The following is a 16459-nucleotide window of genomic DNA, read 5'->3' as shown; positions in this document are numbered from 1 at the left end:
CCCAGTTCTGTGGGTTTTTGCCTTAGAGCAGCTCGGTCGGCCGGCGCGACGCCATTCAAGGCGACATGACGGGGAGCGTGGCATGGCGCAGTCACTAAATGGGAGAGGATGGTAGCGCGATGGGTGATGGCTCGTCGAGCACGTACGAGTCAGGCACGACGACGTGTGACTGCATCACCACAACTCGTAAGACGACGACGGCTCGGCACTGTGCGCCGCAGTGGCTGGCAGTGGTCCGAGGTGGCAGCAACGTGGCGTCGCGTCGAGCGCGGACGTGATGGCGAAGGTAGGCGGGGCAAGCCCACACGCATGCAGTCGTGAAGGGTCAGCGGCAGCAGTGACCGGGCGAGCGGCGGTCGGAGCACGGCATGACCGGGTACGTAGCTCGACGCGACGGCGATGGTAGAGCGACCAGGCTCGCTAGGCCCTAGCGGGCGCATGTGCACATGAGTTGTGAGCCAGAGCGCGTTAGCAGGTTGTAGTGGCCAGCAGCGCAGAGCCACGCGTGCGTGCGTGCGTCCACGTGCGCATCGGGTGGGTGGCGCGGCAACACCGAGTGCCGAGCACGGTGACCACGCCCCGACGCCGAAATCGATGGTAACGTGCCATGCATGATTTTTAAAGCGTTTCAAAAATCAAACTCGATGATTCAAATGTTAAACCAGTTTTTCTACAGCCAAGAGGGTATGTGAAACAAGCCCTAATACCCCACTGTTACTTAACTCAAATCTCCTACAAAAATTATCGAACTTAGCTTCGTCGAACCATCTTCGCGTAAACTTCGATTTCCAAGCTACCAACCATGCTAGCTAGGGAATTAATTTCTCGATCGCAAGTATTTCATCGTCACCTACGAAATTTGTACTACAACTTTATTAAAGTTTCGTATATGCGTTCTATAGCATTTTCATTCAATAAAAATTCATTTAGAACCCTAAGTGATACAACGCGACATGAAATATAACATTCGTTTCGTGTTTCTGATTAACGTTTCGAGTCATAGAAATTGATTTACACACTGTATTTCATACACTCACACATGAATATGATACTCATGCAATGCTTTAGCAAAAGACTGTACAATGTAACACCAAGGGTGTTACAGGGTCAAACTGCTACCTCAGGCCTTGTGTATACCTACCCTGACCACTACACCGTCAAAGGCACTTGTGATTAAAGGGTAGAAACATTCTCCCCTATTCACTTTACTTGATTTCAAAATGAGTATTTGAGACCTTAAATGAATTCAAATAAAAAAGGTTTCAACTACAAAGTTGAAGATATCGTTCAATACTCCAGCTTTGGTTTTAGTTGTTTCTCCATCTAAAGATCATTTGAAAAAATTAAATTTCAAAATGTGAGAAATTCAAATAGAATTTTACTTAGATAAATGATTTCAAATAAAAAAGTTGGTAACTGCAAAGTTATAGATCTCTTCGAGATATTCAAGTTTTGATATAAAGTTTATCTTAATCCAACTTTGTTTGGCAAAGTTATAAATTTTACTGTGTTGTACCTATTTTTAGAGACGGCTCTAGATCTCGCCGTTCTCTAGGAAAAACCCTTTTTAGAGGATGGCTAGATCTAGAGCCGCTTCTAAACACAGTGGCATTTTTAGAGGCAGCTGAAAATAACAGCTGCCCCTGCAAATACATTTCTAGAGGCGCCCGTTTTGAAAACCATTTTTAGAGGTGGTTTTAGTTTGAGCCACCACTATTTAAAAAAGGAGGCGCCTATACAAATGGTTTTGTATTAGTGAGAGGTGTGTGGCAAAAATGAGGGAAACAGTGAATGGGTATGCAAAGCATATAGAGTAATTGGTAATTGAAGTCTATCACAACTAAATAAAGATAAGAAAATATCTATAGGAGTACTATGTTAGAGCATGGAGAAAATTGGAGAGGGCAAAGGTAAGCAATTTTAATTAGATGGAAGCCTAAGCTTATATATCTATGAATTTCTGACACTTATCACTTTTGTAGTGTTTGTACAAACATGGGTTGATAGACTAGTATAACAAATAGTATTATTTTATATATTTAATAATTGTTGCAACCTTTTTTCTAAAAGAGTAAAGAGACTCCGCCTAAACATTCTCATTCATTTTGCATGGATGGTGTAATTAATTACCTTCTCGATATCTGACTAAACTAACTTTACTACACATGCTTAACTAGGTACCTCAAGTGGTGTAATTAATTACCTTCTCGATATCTGGACCGTACGAGCATGGGAGGCAATCCAATCAAAGTTGCCAGAGAATAACAAGGGCAGTAGAGTCATCGTGACCACTCGCATAGAAATAGTGGCCAATGCATGCAGTCATGATAGTGCTAGTGGCCATTGCATTCATAAAATGCAACCGCTCAAGCCTGAAGACTCCAAGAAGTTGTTCCTCAGCAGAGTGTTTGGCTCCACGGATGCCTCCTACCCCAAGGAGTTTGAAGGTGTAATGAGCGACATCTTGAAAAAATGTGGTGGGCTGCCATTAGCCATTGTCATCATTGCTAGTGTTTTGGTTGGGTACAAATCACTGGGAAGCAAAGATAAGTGGTATATAATATGCAAATCAATTGGTTCTCAAGTGGAGAGACACCCTACCCTTGAAGGGATGAAGCATATAGTCACACTTAGCTACAATCACCTCCCACATCAGCTCAAGGGTTGCATGATGTACTTTAGCATTTTTCCAGAGGACTATGTGATCAGAAAGGACCGACTATTGAACAGATGGATGGCCAAAGGATTGGTTCATCAAAAGCGGGGGTTGACTATGTGGAAGGTTGCAGAGTCTTACTTGGACGAATTCTTGAGTAGGAACATGATTGAAGAAGCAAGCCATTTTGGTGGTTATGCCTGGAGGGAGCAAACATACAGAGTGCATGACATGCTTCTTGAGGTCATGGTGTCCAAGTCCTTGGAAGCTAACTTTCTTAGGGGTAGAATGGTAATTTCCCAGCTACAACATTTTCTCCATTTGAATTTTGAACGTGCTTTTATTTTAGAATGGAGGGAGTAGGTGTGTATCTGTACAGGAACAAATGCTATGGATGTATCCAGATGAGATGTATAAAAAAAATCTTTGGCCCCGTCGGGTGGGGAATGAGGAGAGACGGAAAGAGGGGGCGGGGAATGGGGAGAGAGACATAAAGAGAGGGATAAAACAAAAAAACTGTAGGATTTGATAATGAGCTTCGGCACCTTCATAGGCGGGTCTCACGTTCAGGGACGGATATTAGGAAATCCGCTTGTATTAATGGTTTTTAGGAGATGAGACTGCTTCCTTGCATAGATTGAGACGAAATCCGCTTCTGCTAATGGATTTTAGGAGATGATACTGCTTCCTTGCATAGATTGATTGTATCTGAAAATGGTTGAGAATTTTTAAAGACAAAAATGATAGACAAAAATGAATTTTGTTCGTCAGAATAAATAAAAGGCTCTGTCTTCTAAATCATTCGTAGGGGAGTACAGCTGTTACTAATATTTAGCCTGAAAATTGACGCCTCGCCTCGGATAACCTCAACGCGGGTCTCTACATTGGTGTAGATGCTCTCGAGATTCGGTTTCACGTGACAGAGCCTCATCAACGAGGCGCCGCACATGGCGTTTGGCACAGAGCTCGAGGCACCTTCCCCAGTCGCGGCCGCCATGCGGGGACGAACACGCCACGCCCACGCGGTCTTTGTCTTGCGAAGTTCGCCCCCATTTCTTGGTTCCGTGGGGTCGAGCTCTGAGACTGTGACCTCCACTGCTCCTCCAGTGTCCAGACCAGCAGCATAATAAATCTCTCCCCAACCCCAACTGCTTCTCTGCTAAGCGCTTCTTCTCTCTTCTTGTTACATTACACGGCAAGCGAGCGAGCGAGAGAGCGTGCGTTATGGAGGGCGCGGCGCAAACATTGCTGAGCAACGCCGGGCAGCTGCTGAGTTCAGAGTACCAGGAGCTCAGTGGCGTCGGCGGCCAAGTTGTTGAGCTGCGGGACGAGCTAGACGCCATCAATGCTCTCCTCGTCATGCAGTCCGAGGCAGAGGATGGGGCCGTGGACCGCTTCCTGCAGGTGTGCATGAGGCAGCTGGCCGAGGTTGCCTATGACGCGGAGGACTGCATCGACCTTTACACCCTGCGCATAAGGTCCCGGCCCACCGACGGCGTGCGCGCCTGGCTGGAACACCTGCTCGGGACGCTCCCGTCTCGTCGCCGCCTCGCCTGCGAGATCAGAGCCCTTCGCGCCCGCACCCTCGCCATGCCGTTCGGCGTCAACCGTTACGCGCTGCGCCGCTCCCCTCCTCTGCTACCCGCCCCCATGACAGTGTCCGCTCTAGCTAACGACGCCGACCGCCGCCACCGACTGGTCGGCATCGCGGAGCAGGCTGATAAACTGGCTGCACGGCTGAAGGCGCCGGTTGGCGACGAGGGTGAACGCAAGGCCGTTTTCTCCATCGTGGGGTTCGGCGGCCTTGGCAAGACGACGCTGGCCATGGAGGTGTGCCGGCGGCTAGAAGCGGAGTTCCCGTGGCAGGGGATGGTGTCTGTGTCTCAGGCGTTCGAGCCGAGCAGGGTGTTAGATACTTTGGGACCATATAGGAGTGGATCCAGTGGGGTTTCATTGGGTTTCTCGTAGTAATGGTATGAACGGAGAGGGACAGAGAGGGAGAGAAAGAGCTAGGGTTAGGCACTGACCATCCATTGAGTAGGGGATCCGGCCATCATGTTCATCGGTGAAGTTCTGCGCTAGGCAGCGACGGTCGGAGAAGAGAGAGCGACGCAGTGAAGACCGTGGTGGTGCAGTGCAGTGGCGGCGGCGGTGCTTCTCGTCACTGGTTGCGCCCCTCTGTTAGATCGGAGTAGGGTTTCTAGGTGGGGCGTATGGCTCAGGCAAACCTCGTACTGAGAGCCGCTGACCCCACCTCTATTTAATGCGCAGTGTGACGGGGTCCTGCCAGCCATAGATGGACTGGGCGCCCCCAATCAGGGTGCGAGGTCAAGGCCCAAGTGGCCGTTGGGCCACTGTGGTTGGGAGATCAAACCAGCATTCTCCCCCTTGATCTCAACTCATACTTTAACTTTAAACTTTGACTTTAATTATTTTTACTTTTATTTGTTCCATCACAGATTAGTGCATAGAGCATTCTTCATCGTCACGGTCAATCGTCGATAGACTTAACAGGTACAATACACATCTCTGTTCTGAAACAGATTCTTTAACTTTGGGCCCTTTATTGTCCGAAAATCATAGGCTATACCATAAACCCATGTCGACTGTGTGTTCTCCAAACACACTAGGTGGTAAGCCTTTTGTACGCGGATCCGCAAGCACTTGCTTGTTACTTATATGTTCAATACTTTTAGTATGATTCTGGACTTTCTCCTTCACAACGTACAACTTTAACGTCAATGTGTTTGGCAGCACACTTGACCCGTTGTTATAGGAGCGAACTACTTAAATGGTTATTGCTGTTGTATACTATTATCAATTCCGGGTGTAAGTTTTTTTAACCACTTCGCCTGTCCTTAAGCCTCATAACAAGCTATACCATGGTTATGCATCTTTGATGACACCACAACTGTTTCTTTGGAGCTTTTCCACAATAAAACTCCAACTGCGAGTGTTAGCTACTATGTGGGTTTCACTAAACATCTCACCAAAATTTAACTTTTGTACCCACAACTATTTGAGAGTACTTATTCTTTCTTACTCACCATGAGGCCTATAAATCTTTGCACAATTGCAAAACATTCTCAACTCCATTCCAGTGATCTATATCTGGACTAGACTTCTGCCAAAACATCCCGGATACATAAACTGTGTAAGGGTAAGTTCTTGCTTATAAGCATTCAGTAAGCTTCCAACAGCTGAAGCATATAGGACGTCCATTTGATCGATCTCACATTTATTCTTGGAACACTAAAAGTTCCGAAAACTATTACCCTTGACTATAGGAACAGGCGCAGGTTTATTCACATATATACTTTATTTCTTTAGAATCTTCTCTAAGTATACACTTGATATAGTTCTAATACCCCTTTTCCTTTTATCTCGGTAAGTTCCAATTCCTGGAACGAATGATGCTTTACCAAGACCATTTTCATTGAAACTTGAGGACAAGAAGTGCTTCTTCTCCAACAATAGATTAACACCACTACTAGCGAGTAAGGTGCTACCCACATGTAGGATTAGGAAAATAAATTTCCCATGTTTAAACTTTGCATAAATACAATTGTCCTCTACATTCTCTTTAAAACTCAAACTTTCTTATTGTACTATCAAACTTTAAGAACCACTGTCTTGAAGGTTGCTTTAATCCATAAATGGATTTCTATAGGCAACATCCCTTTACGTTCTTTTCCTTCCACGACAAAACCTTTTGAGTTATGCCATGTAAACATTTCCATACAAATCCTCGTTGAGGAATGTGTCTTTACATCCTTCTGATATAACTGTAAATCGTAATGTGCCACTAATACCATTATGATTATAAAAGAATCCTTGCAAGCTTATTATAATCTATTCCTTCTCTTTGTGTAAATCATTTTGCCACAAGTGGCGCTTTATAGCTTTTCATATTTCCTTTGGAGTCACATTTGTCTTGTAGACCCATTACAGCCTACTGTGTTGGCTCCATTGGGAATTACTTCTAAGTCCCAAACATCATTGGTATTTATCAATTTCATTTCATCTTCCTTTGCTTCTTGCCATTTAGACGAGTGAACGCCTCTCATGGCTTTTTCAAATGAGGTGAAATTATCCTCTATTTGAATTTCTTTCTTAACATTGACTTCTTAGTCACCAGAAATATCTGATTTTCTTATTCTTTGAGACCTTCTGGGGCCTCGTGGCACTTCTTTCATATGGGGCTATTGTTACTCTTCATTGCCAAAAGGCAATTGTTCTATAGCCTCCTGTATTATAAGATTCTTATTTACTTATTCATCTTCTTTAAGAGCTAACATCAGGTGTTGTATACCCATACAACATCAACATGTATTAAGCAATTTGTTGCTCTAAAAAAACACTGTAGTGGATATGTAATCCCACTTCTATTCAAGCCTTAGGTATCTACATACCATGCTCCCCCAGATTACTCCATCTTTTGTAAAGATGGTGTATCTTCAAATTTCTTATTTTGGGTTTAATCTGCTAAAAAACTCATATGGCGCGTTTAGCACCGTCTTGATAACTCTGAACTCGTCAAGTATAAATACTAGCCGACTATGCTATCTTCCTATCAGAACTATAAAAAGGTCCAGAAATTTAGCTATTTCTTTACTTTAGGGGTATCGTTATTATGACCGTCTTACTCCCTCAACGATCACAATCATCTTTTATAGATCACTTTTACCTTCAATGCATAGTATGCATTGCATTATCTGAAGTATGGGGAAGTATCTTTCTTAATTGTCTTTCTTAATTAATCTTACATTTCTCCCCCTCGAAATGTGGTATGAACTTTTCTACCACAATTTCAAAACATTCAGAACTCTTGTGAATGAGAAAACTTTGATTACTTACTTCATCCACATGATTACATCATGCAAACAAAATTCGTATGGGAGTACATTTTTCTCATTACACTTCAAAACTCAACATAGTCTATTATTATCAATACTTCTGCAAGTCATGCTTGCATATCATTCTTATCTTTTGGTTCACATGCAACTTTCTTTTGTTCTTAAACTCATTGAGTACTTAATGACCATGACACAATCAGGGTGTACAGTCAATACTAGGATAGCATAAAAGCTACCTCAAACTTCTCTCCATGTGTGGGATACACTTAGAGCACATGAGTCATCACATCCTTCTCCCACCATGCGGGATAAGTACTATGCCAAACTCTCCCGCCATGCAGGATTGGTTAACATATATACTATGCCAACTTTACCCCGCCATGCGGGTATTTTCTCAAACTTTTCCCGCCATGCGGGTACTATCATAAACTTTTTCCCGTCATGCGAGATATTCCTTTGAACGGACATAATTGCCAAGATTGGCTCGTGTTCAATCATCAAATTCAGAAATAAATCCGAATATTCTTTTAACACACATGTTTAATCCAATGTTAGTCAAATTAAACATGTATATGACTTTTACAACTCTCATAAGTGAAACTAAAAATAAATTCTTCTCCACAGAGAGTACATAAAAGACATTTCTCAATGAAGATTCTCATTGATCTATCTCTTTTCTTGGATCAATATCCTAGAATTCTTTTCTTTTGAAGCCATTCTTTAAAAAGAACACAGTCCCTTAACCAATGGCATTCTTTCATACATAACTTGCCCTTAGGCATTTCATCATCTGAGTCACAAGTACCCAGCTCATTTCTCTTTCTGCCTTCAAGAATGAAAGCTTGGAGGTCTTTTGTCTGAAAAATATTCAACAATAATGCTCATTAAACTTTGAAAACTTTATGTTCTATTCTATATCATCGTTGGGCAGAAATAGAATAAAACATCATTCTTCTATATTAATTCTACATCACCATTGGGCAGAAATGGAATTAACGTATAGAAATTCAATAATCTTGAAAACATAGTACTGCTCCTCAAAATTAAATTCTCTCATTGGTTCGAATTTAATTAGAAGACAATCAACTTCATCGCAGCGGAAACATGAAAATACATTTCTCTAGTTTAAGAGCATTCCTTGATCTTTATCTTTTCTCTGAAAAATTGATCACTTTGATGCAAAATTCATCAGAGATTTAAACTTTAAACATAAAACTCATAGAATTATAATATTGTTACCATCAACGTTGGTCAGAAAATAACAATACCATAATTTAACTTTAAACTTAAACTCATAAATAAACTTATAATATTGTTATCATCAACGTTGGTCAGAAAATAACAATATTATAATTTATCTTAACTATCAACCGAATATTCCTCCAATTAAAATTGTTTCCAGTTGGTTCCAATTTTAACTGGAGGATAAACTTTTCATCATTTACTAAATAACTATAACTGCTCTTCAATTAGAAGACAATAAACCTTTAACTTTGCAGCGGAAACCTGACAAAATTTCTTTTCCTACTTTTCAGAAGCATTTTTCTGTACCTTTCTACTCTTTGAAAATTCTAACACGTTGGTGCAAAAATTATCTGAGATTTTAAATCATTCTTTGAATGAAATCATCAAAATTTGCTTCTGAAAAAATAAAACAATTCTCAATTATCACTGTGCATTCTGGCCCAGAACGGCAAAACAGCCCACGGGCCACGCCCGCGTGCGCGCTTCCCGCGCTCTCCCCCGCGCCCAAGGCCGCAACCTAGGCCTGGGCCGGGAATTTGGCCACGCGACCTCGCCCACCTGGGCTGCGACGCTAGCCCAATCAACTAGCGCCGTTGGATCCAATCGAATGGCTACGCGGCGTCTTCGAGCAAATGAAAAACGCCGACGTCGGCTTCCATCCGAAACCCTAAGTCATTTTCTCTTCTGCTCTCTCTCTCTCTTCGCCGGTCTGTGCTCTCTCTTCTTTCCTCAGTGCCGCCACAGTAGTCATCGAGCGAGCGAGTGGGCGAAACAATGGAGCAGCGAGCCCCGGCGTCGTCGCCAGCCCCCTCGCCGGCGTGCGCGTTCCCCAGCGGGTGAGTGCGCCGCCGTCGAGCGGCCTAGCCGTGGCGCCCCTGTGGCCGGATCCCGGCGAGCAGTGCCCCTGGCCGGCCCTTTCTTTTTCCCCCCGTGCGCGCCGGCGTGCACGACGGCGAGGTAAGCCATCCCTTTCCCCTTCTGCGTTTCTGCTTGTTTGGATTTGGGGATGGGGATTGGATCTCGGGTTAGGGTTTCGGGTTAGGGATTCACTTTGTTCTTCTTCTTCTTCCCCGAGTCTGTAGTGGGTTAGGGTTCGGATCTCGTCGTTTTCTTGAATCCGAGCCCTCTGTTTCCATCACCCATTTAGGGTTAGGGTTAGTGAAAACACCCTAGTCTATATGCTCAGATATGAAAAGATCTAATCCATCTCTTCCCACGCGTCAGCAAACCAGCGGTGGGTGCTCCATCCTGAGTGAGGTGGTAGTGACAGTGGTGGGGAAACCTTCCCCAGACCGTCCAATTTCTTTGGGGTTAGGGTTCTTTAGGAGGGTAATACGAATCGAATTCGAATCCCCTTCCTTCTTTTTCTTTCTATCACCCGAATAGGGTTTAGGGTTCGATGAACCCTCTGTATTTCTTTCTTTAGATCCGAACCGGATCTAACCTATCTTTTCTTTTCTAATCGGTTTCTCACCCCTGACAAGATCCACGCCTAGGGAAACTGGCTTTGGTACCATTGTTAGATACTTTGGGACCATCTAGGAGTGGATCCAGTGGGGTTTCATTGGGTTTCTCATAGTAATGGTGTGAACGGAGAGGGACAGAGAGGGAGAGGAAGAGCTAGGGTTAGGCACTGACCATCCATTGAGTAGGGGATCCAGCCATCAGGTTCATCGGTGAAGTTCTATGCTAGGCAGCGATGGTCGAAGAAGAGAGAGCGACGCAGTGAAGACCGTGGTGGCGCAGTGCAGTGGCAGCGGCGGTGCTTCCCGTCACTGGCTGCGCCCCTCTGTTAGATCGGAGTAGGGTTTCTAGGTGGGGCGTACGGCTCAGGCGAACCTCGTACTGAGAGCCGCTGACCCCACCTCTATTTAATGCGCAGTGTGACGGGGGCCCGCCAGCCATAGATGGACTAGGTGCCCCCGATCAGGGCGTGAGGTCAAGGCCCAAGTGGCTGTTGGGCCACTGTGGTTGGGAGATCAAACCAACACAAGGACCTCAAGGTGTTCCTCACGAACCTTCTTCGGCAGGTCGTGAAGCCCGAAACAGCTGACGACAGGGGCATCAAGGAAGAGGCTGCCCTGGGTGCAATTGACGACCTGGATGACAATGGGCTAGCCAAAAGACTCTGAGGAGCTTCTCATGGACAAAAGGTACTACTGTACTCCTCTGCTCCAAATTATACGTTGTTTTGGCTTTCTAGATACTCCCTTCATTTTAAATTATAAGTCACTTTGATTTTTTTGGTTCATCCATTTTGCTATGACATGTATCAAAAAAGTCAAAACGACTTATAATTTGGAACGGAGGAAACACGTAGTTTTTATTACGTGCGCCTCTAAATTAAAGGAGCTTCCAATTTACACTATCTAATGATAAAAGTGACTTCCCACCGACCATGGTAGTTCTAATGATACCATATTTACACTATCTATTACTATTATAGTCTTCCTTTGAAAAGTTCACATTAACCCTAATTAGAAGTACAATGCCTGTAATGATTGTCACTATTGGATCTATTCTATTTTTCTAATTACCACATCTGACATTGTGAAAAGATTCAAAAGTTACACCTTAAACTTAATTCTAAATTTCCAGCTTCTATTATTATGAAAATTGTGAAAATAATATAAGGCAAGCCCTTAATCTTCATCCTAACTAACCATGCATCTATGCCACTATGAAAGTATAGGCTCATAAATTTGCATTTAAATCATCGGCCCAACCATTGTTGTAAATAACCTAAAGTAACCTATAGCAATGTCGTTACACCTGTAGAGAAAAAAACTTTTCGTTTGGATCGATTTTGGCTTTAGTTTCGGCCATATTTGGGACCCGGACCAAAGAGAGGATTAGTCCCGATTGGGGCAACGAATCGGGACTAAAGTCACCTGCCCAACGGCCAGAACCGTAGGCTTTTGCATGAGGGAACCTCTAGTCTAGGTTATGAAAAATAACATAAAGTAATTGTCTAAATTTGCATCTACCTACATCTATCATTTATAAAATACCAAAGTACTAATATATGTGCTTATACAATATCCACCTCTGACATCTTAAATATAGAAACAAACTAACTTAAGTAATACAATCATGATGTTAGTCACCATTCGCACCAAGGTCCCATTTGGTGGAGCTCTGGCCGGCTTGGCTCTAGCTCCTCCTTCGACCGTCTAGCAAAAAGTTATTGTATCTTTCTTATCAAAATAAACTAAAAGCCGTATTTTTTGCTTCCCAGCTCTAGATTCTCCACGCACTATAGCAAGGAGTTGAAGTCGTGACAAACATGACCATGTATACATATTTGTATAAGAAACAATGGTCACATATCTATTTCTAGGTCTAGCATATCAGTTGAAACTAAGGTTTTAGCTTAGTATATGTCAAATACACATAGAGACGTGTGGCAATCACTACTATAGAAAACTTGCTAGAGGCGGGCGGAATCGATTAACGGAGATGGGCAGTGCAACCGCTTCCAATCAAATGCCTTCGTTAATGCGGATTAACGGAGGCGGTTGCTTTGCCCACCTCAGGCGGAATCAATTAACGGACCTCTGTTAATGTTCTCCAGAAAATCCAAAAAAACAAAAAAATTGCAACTTTGGAGAGTTAAACCCATAACTTGGCGCTCAACACTACCACATCTCTACCACTGAACCACACACTAATTCATGTCTATATATAATATGTTATTATTTTATATCAATAGTTTGTAATCTTATATTGAATACTTTGGCAACTAAATGAACTCAAATGGAAAAACTTTTAACTACAAAGTTTTAAATTTTGTTAAGTACTACAACTTTGGTGTGGGATGTATCTCCATCAGAGATACTTTGAAATTTTTTAAAAATTGAGTCTCAAAACATGTGAATTTCAAAAACACATATTTGAGACTCTAGATGACTTTAGATCAAAAATTTGTCAATATCAAACATGTAGATTGGGTCGGCCACTAGAACTTTGGTATTAACTATGTGAACATTTTAGATCGTTTAGGAATTCTAAATTTTAAATTTCAAAATCTATAACATTCGAACACGTATTTGGGACTCTAAATATCTTCAAATTAAAAACTTTTCAACTACAAAGTTGTAGATTCTATTGAGAACTTTAACTTTTGTATAGACCATGTCAACATCCAAGATCGTTTGATAATTTTAAATTTTAAATTTCTAAATCTGTGTATTTACAACAATAATTTGGGACCCTAAATAGTTTCAATTCAAAAACTTTTCAACTATAAAGTTGTAGATCTCGTCGAGAGCTACAATTTTGATATAAAGTTTGCCTTCATCCTAGTTCATATGAAAAAGTTATGTATTATTTTTTGTTGCAATCATTAATTGAGGCATACATCTTAAGGCACCCGCCTCCGTAAATCGATTTATGGAGGCGGACCCTTAGAACGACCGCCTAAAAAAAACGACTGCCTCCGAAAATAAACGATTAACGGAGAAAGACGTCTTAGGTTGCTCGCTTTGGTTAATATATTAACAGAGGTGGACGCTTAATGTTGCTCGCCTCTGTTGAGCATTAACCGAGAGGTGGGTGCTCGGACGGCAGCCCTGCCACCTATTAACGGAGGCAACCGTCCAGCCTGCCCGCCTCAGATAATAAAATGGCATTGTCTCGCAAAATCTTTTCTATAGTAGTGAATGTGGAAAACTATGAATGGGTATTAAAAAGTATATAGTAAGTATAATTGGAAACTAAAATCTATCACAACTAGGAAAAGATAAGAAAATATCTATATAAATACCGTGTTAGAACACGAAGAATTAGAGAGGAAAAATGCAAGTAGTTTGAATAGATGCGGCCTAAACTTATCTATGAATTTCTAACACTTCCCACTCTTCTAATATGTATAGAGCATGAGTTGATAGACTAGTATAAGAAATAATAATAATTGCACTTCCCACTTTTGTAACCTTGTTCAGCAAAAATAAAGAGACTGCACATAGACATTTTCATACATTTTGCACATGAGGGGTCATAAATTGCCTTCTGGATATATGGCTAAACTAACTATATTACATATGTTTAAACTAGGTACCTCATAGTGATTGACGATGTTTGGAGTGTGAGAGCATGGGAGGCAATCCAATCCAAGCTACCAGAGAACAACAAGGGCAGTAGAATCATCTTGACCACCTGGATAGAAACAATGGCCAATGCATGCAGTCCTGGTAGTTTTAGTGGCCTTTGCATTCATAAAATGGAACCCCTTAAGCTTGAAGATTCCAAGAAGTTGTTCATCAGTAGAGTGTTTGGCTCCATGGATGTCGCTTACCCCAAGGAGTTTGAAGATGTAATGAGCGACATCTTGAAAAAATGTGGTGGGCTGCCATTGGCCATTATCAGCATTGCTAGTGTTTTGGTAGGGTACAAATCACTAGGAGGCAAAGATAAGTGGGATAGAGTCTACAAATCACTTGGTTCTCAAATGGACATCCACCCTACCCTTGAGGGGATGAAGCAAATAGTCACACTTAGCTACAATCACCTCCCACATGAGCTCAAGGGTTGCATGATGTACTTTAGAATTTTTCCAGAGGACTATGCAACTAGAAAGGGCAGACTATTGAACAGATGGATGGCTGAAGGATTGGTTCATCAAAAGCGGGGGTTGACTATGTGGGAGGTTGCAGAGTCTTACTTGGACGAACTCTTGAGTAGGAACATGATTGAAGAAGCAGGCCATTCGGGTGGTTATGACTTGATGGAGCAAACATACATGGTGCATGACATGCTTCTTGAGGTCATGGTGTCCAAGTCCTTGGAAACTAACTTTCTCAGCCTGCATGGAGGGCAGTATAAGGGGATGTTGTATGACAAGATCTGTCACCTCTCCATCCATGCTGACGTAGAAAGTGTAGATTCTATAGCAAAGAGAAATGTTGAAGGCCGCCGAGGCGAGGATAATTTGAACATACAACATGTTCGACCACTGAGCATGTTCTAGCTCCATGGGCAACACAAGCTCCTAAAAATGCTAGGCAACTTCATCCTCTTGAGGGTACTTGACCTAGAAGACTGTGAGGGAGTAACAAACAAGCATGTAAGGTACGCCTGCAATCTATACCTACTTAGGTTCCTAAGCTTGAGGGCCACAAACATAAGCAAGGTGCCTAGGTAGATCGGGAATCTAGAGCATTTACAAACACTTGATCTAGCTTACACGCTTCTTACTGAGCTGCTAGAAACAATCACAAAGCTGGAGAAACTCGAGGACATACGGTTCTCCGACAAGGATAATCTTGGGAGTACTATGTGGACTATGCCCCGAGGAATAAACAAAATGAAGGCTCTACATGTGCTGCGTGGGGTATCTCTTGGTGATGACTCCAAAGTTGCCCAAGAGGTAGGTGAACTTGAGGAACTAGAAGAGTTAAAAATATCCATCGACATCAACAAGGCCATTGATGAGGAGGTTCTCAAAGAACTTGCTCTGTCCATAAGTAAGATGCACTCGCTCCGATGGCTCAGTATCGGACAACATGGAAGTAGTGATGATGGTGGCAAGATACTAAACTTTCTCCATCACCTGCCAACACCACCATGACTCCTTCGACACCTTTGGATCATAGGTGACATTGCCAATGGATTGCCTAGCTAGATCGGGTCACTCACACATCTTGTTAGTTTTACTACTGTGATTACAACCCTTACTGATGATAAGCTCTTTGGCGTCCTATGTATGCTGCCCAACTTGAAGACATTGGGCATGGATTGGGACTGCTATAGGGGTGATGAGCTGGCTACATGCACCATCCACAAATTTCTGGTGCTCAGGGACCTGATACTTGCAGGTTATCTACCCAAAGTTATCCGGTTTGAGGAAGGATCCATGGCAATGCTTGAACTTCGCTTTGACTCTAGGTCCAGACACGTGGCGAAGAGGAGCATCGTTGGCATTGAACACTTGACCAACTTGAAAAAGGTTATGCTCGAGTGTCGAGGTGACTATCATGCACTAGTTGACACAGTACTTGAGAAGATGAAGGCTGAGAATGATAGGCGCTCGAGGTCCAACCAATTCCAAATTGCAGTTAAATATTGGTGATTATTGTATCGTCTTAAGTACTACTGTTGGGAGTATGCCCTAGAGATAATCATAGAGATGATTATATTGCCTTGTATCCATGATATATTATGAGTTCATTGAATTTCCATTAAGGACAACCTGTATCGATTAGCAATTATGTGAATTATTTGTGAAACTCTTTTATTTGTATGGTTATTCTAATGTTGTCCCTGGTCAGAGTTCGTGTGAGGACACACATGAATAATGGATCAACACATAATTAGTTAATGACTATGTTTCACAAGTCATAGACATGGAGATGTCAAACTAATAACGTGGACACATGTATGACATGGGGCTAGACTAACCCAACGTGGGATGTTGTTATTATCTCTATTCACATCATGTACGTTATGTCCTTAGACCTAAGATTGTTGTATGTATTCAAAATGTGAAATGACCTACTCAGGGACTATCAAACGCTACTCCGTAACATGGTAGTTATAAAGGTGGTTTTTCGGGTTTGTCGGGAAACATGCTATGAGACATAGACAATCAAGAAGGAATTTGCCCCTCTCTATATGAGATAGATATCACTGGATCACTCTAATGATTAGATCAAGAAATGCATGGCTGTGCTTGGGTTAAGTGTTAACCTATGAGTTGGACCAA

General features: G+C 42.5%; 1 protein-coding gene across 1 annotated transcript in view; it reads left to right on the top strand.

Annotated features, from left to right (window-relative positions):
* LOC136542951 (disease resistance protein Pik-2-like) overlaps positions 1 to 14725 on the top strand; it is a 289698-nt gene extending 274973 nt beyond the window's left edge. The window contains exon 2 of the mRNA XM_066535556.1: positions 13813 to 14725. Coding sequence (XP_066391653.1) covers positions 13813 to 14725 — 913 coding nt within the window. The remainder of the gene's footprint in view (positions 1 to 13812) is intronic.
* Positions 14726 to 16459: the final 1734 nt, after the last annotated feature.

Source organism: Miscanthus floridulus, chromosome 3 (assembly GCF_019320115.1).
Source record: "Miscanthus floridulus cultivar M001 chromosome 3, ASM1932011v1, whole genome shotgun sequence".
Taxonomy (NCBI): Eukaryota; Viridiplantae; Streptophyta; class Magnoliopsida; order Poales; family Poaceae; genus Miscanthus; species Miscanthus floridulus.
This window is presented reverse-complemented; position numbering and strand designations above follow the sequence as displayed.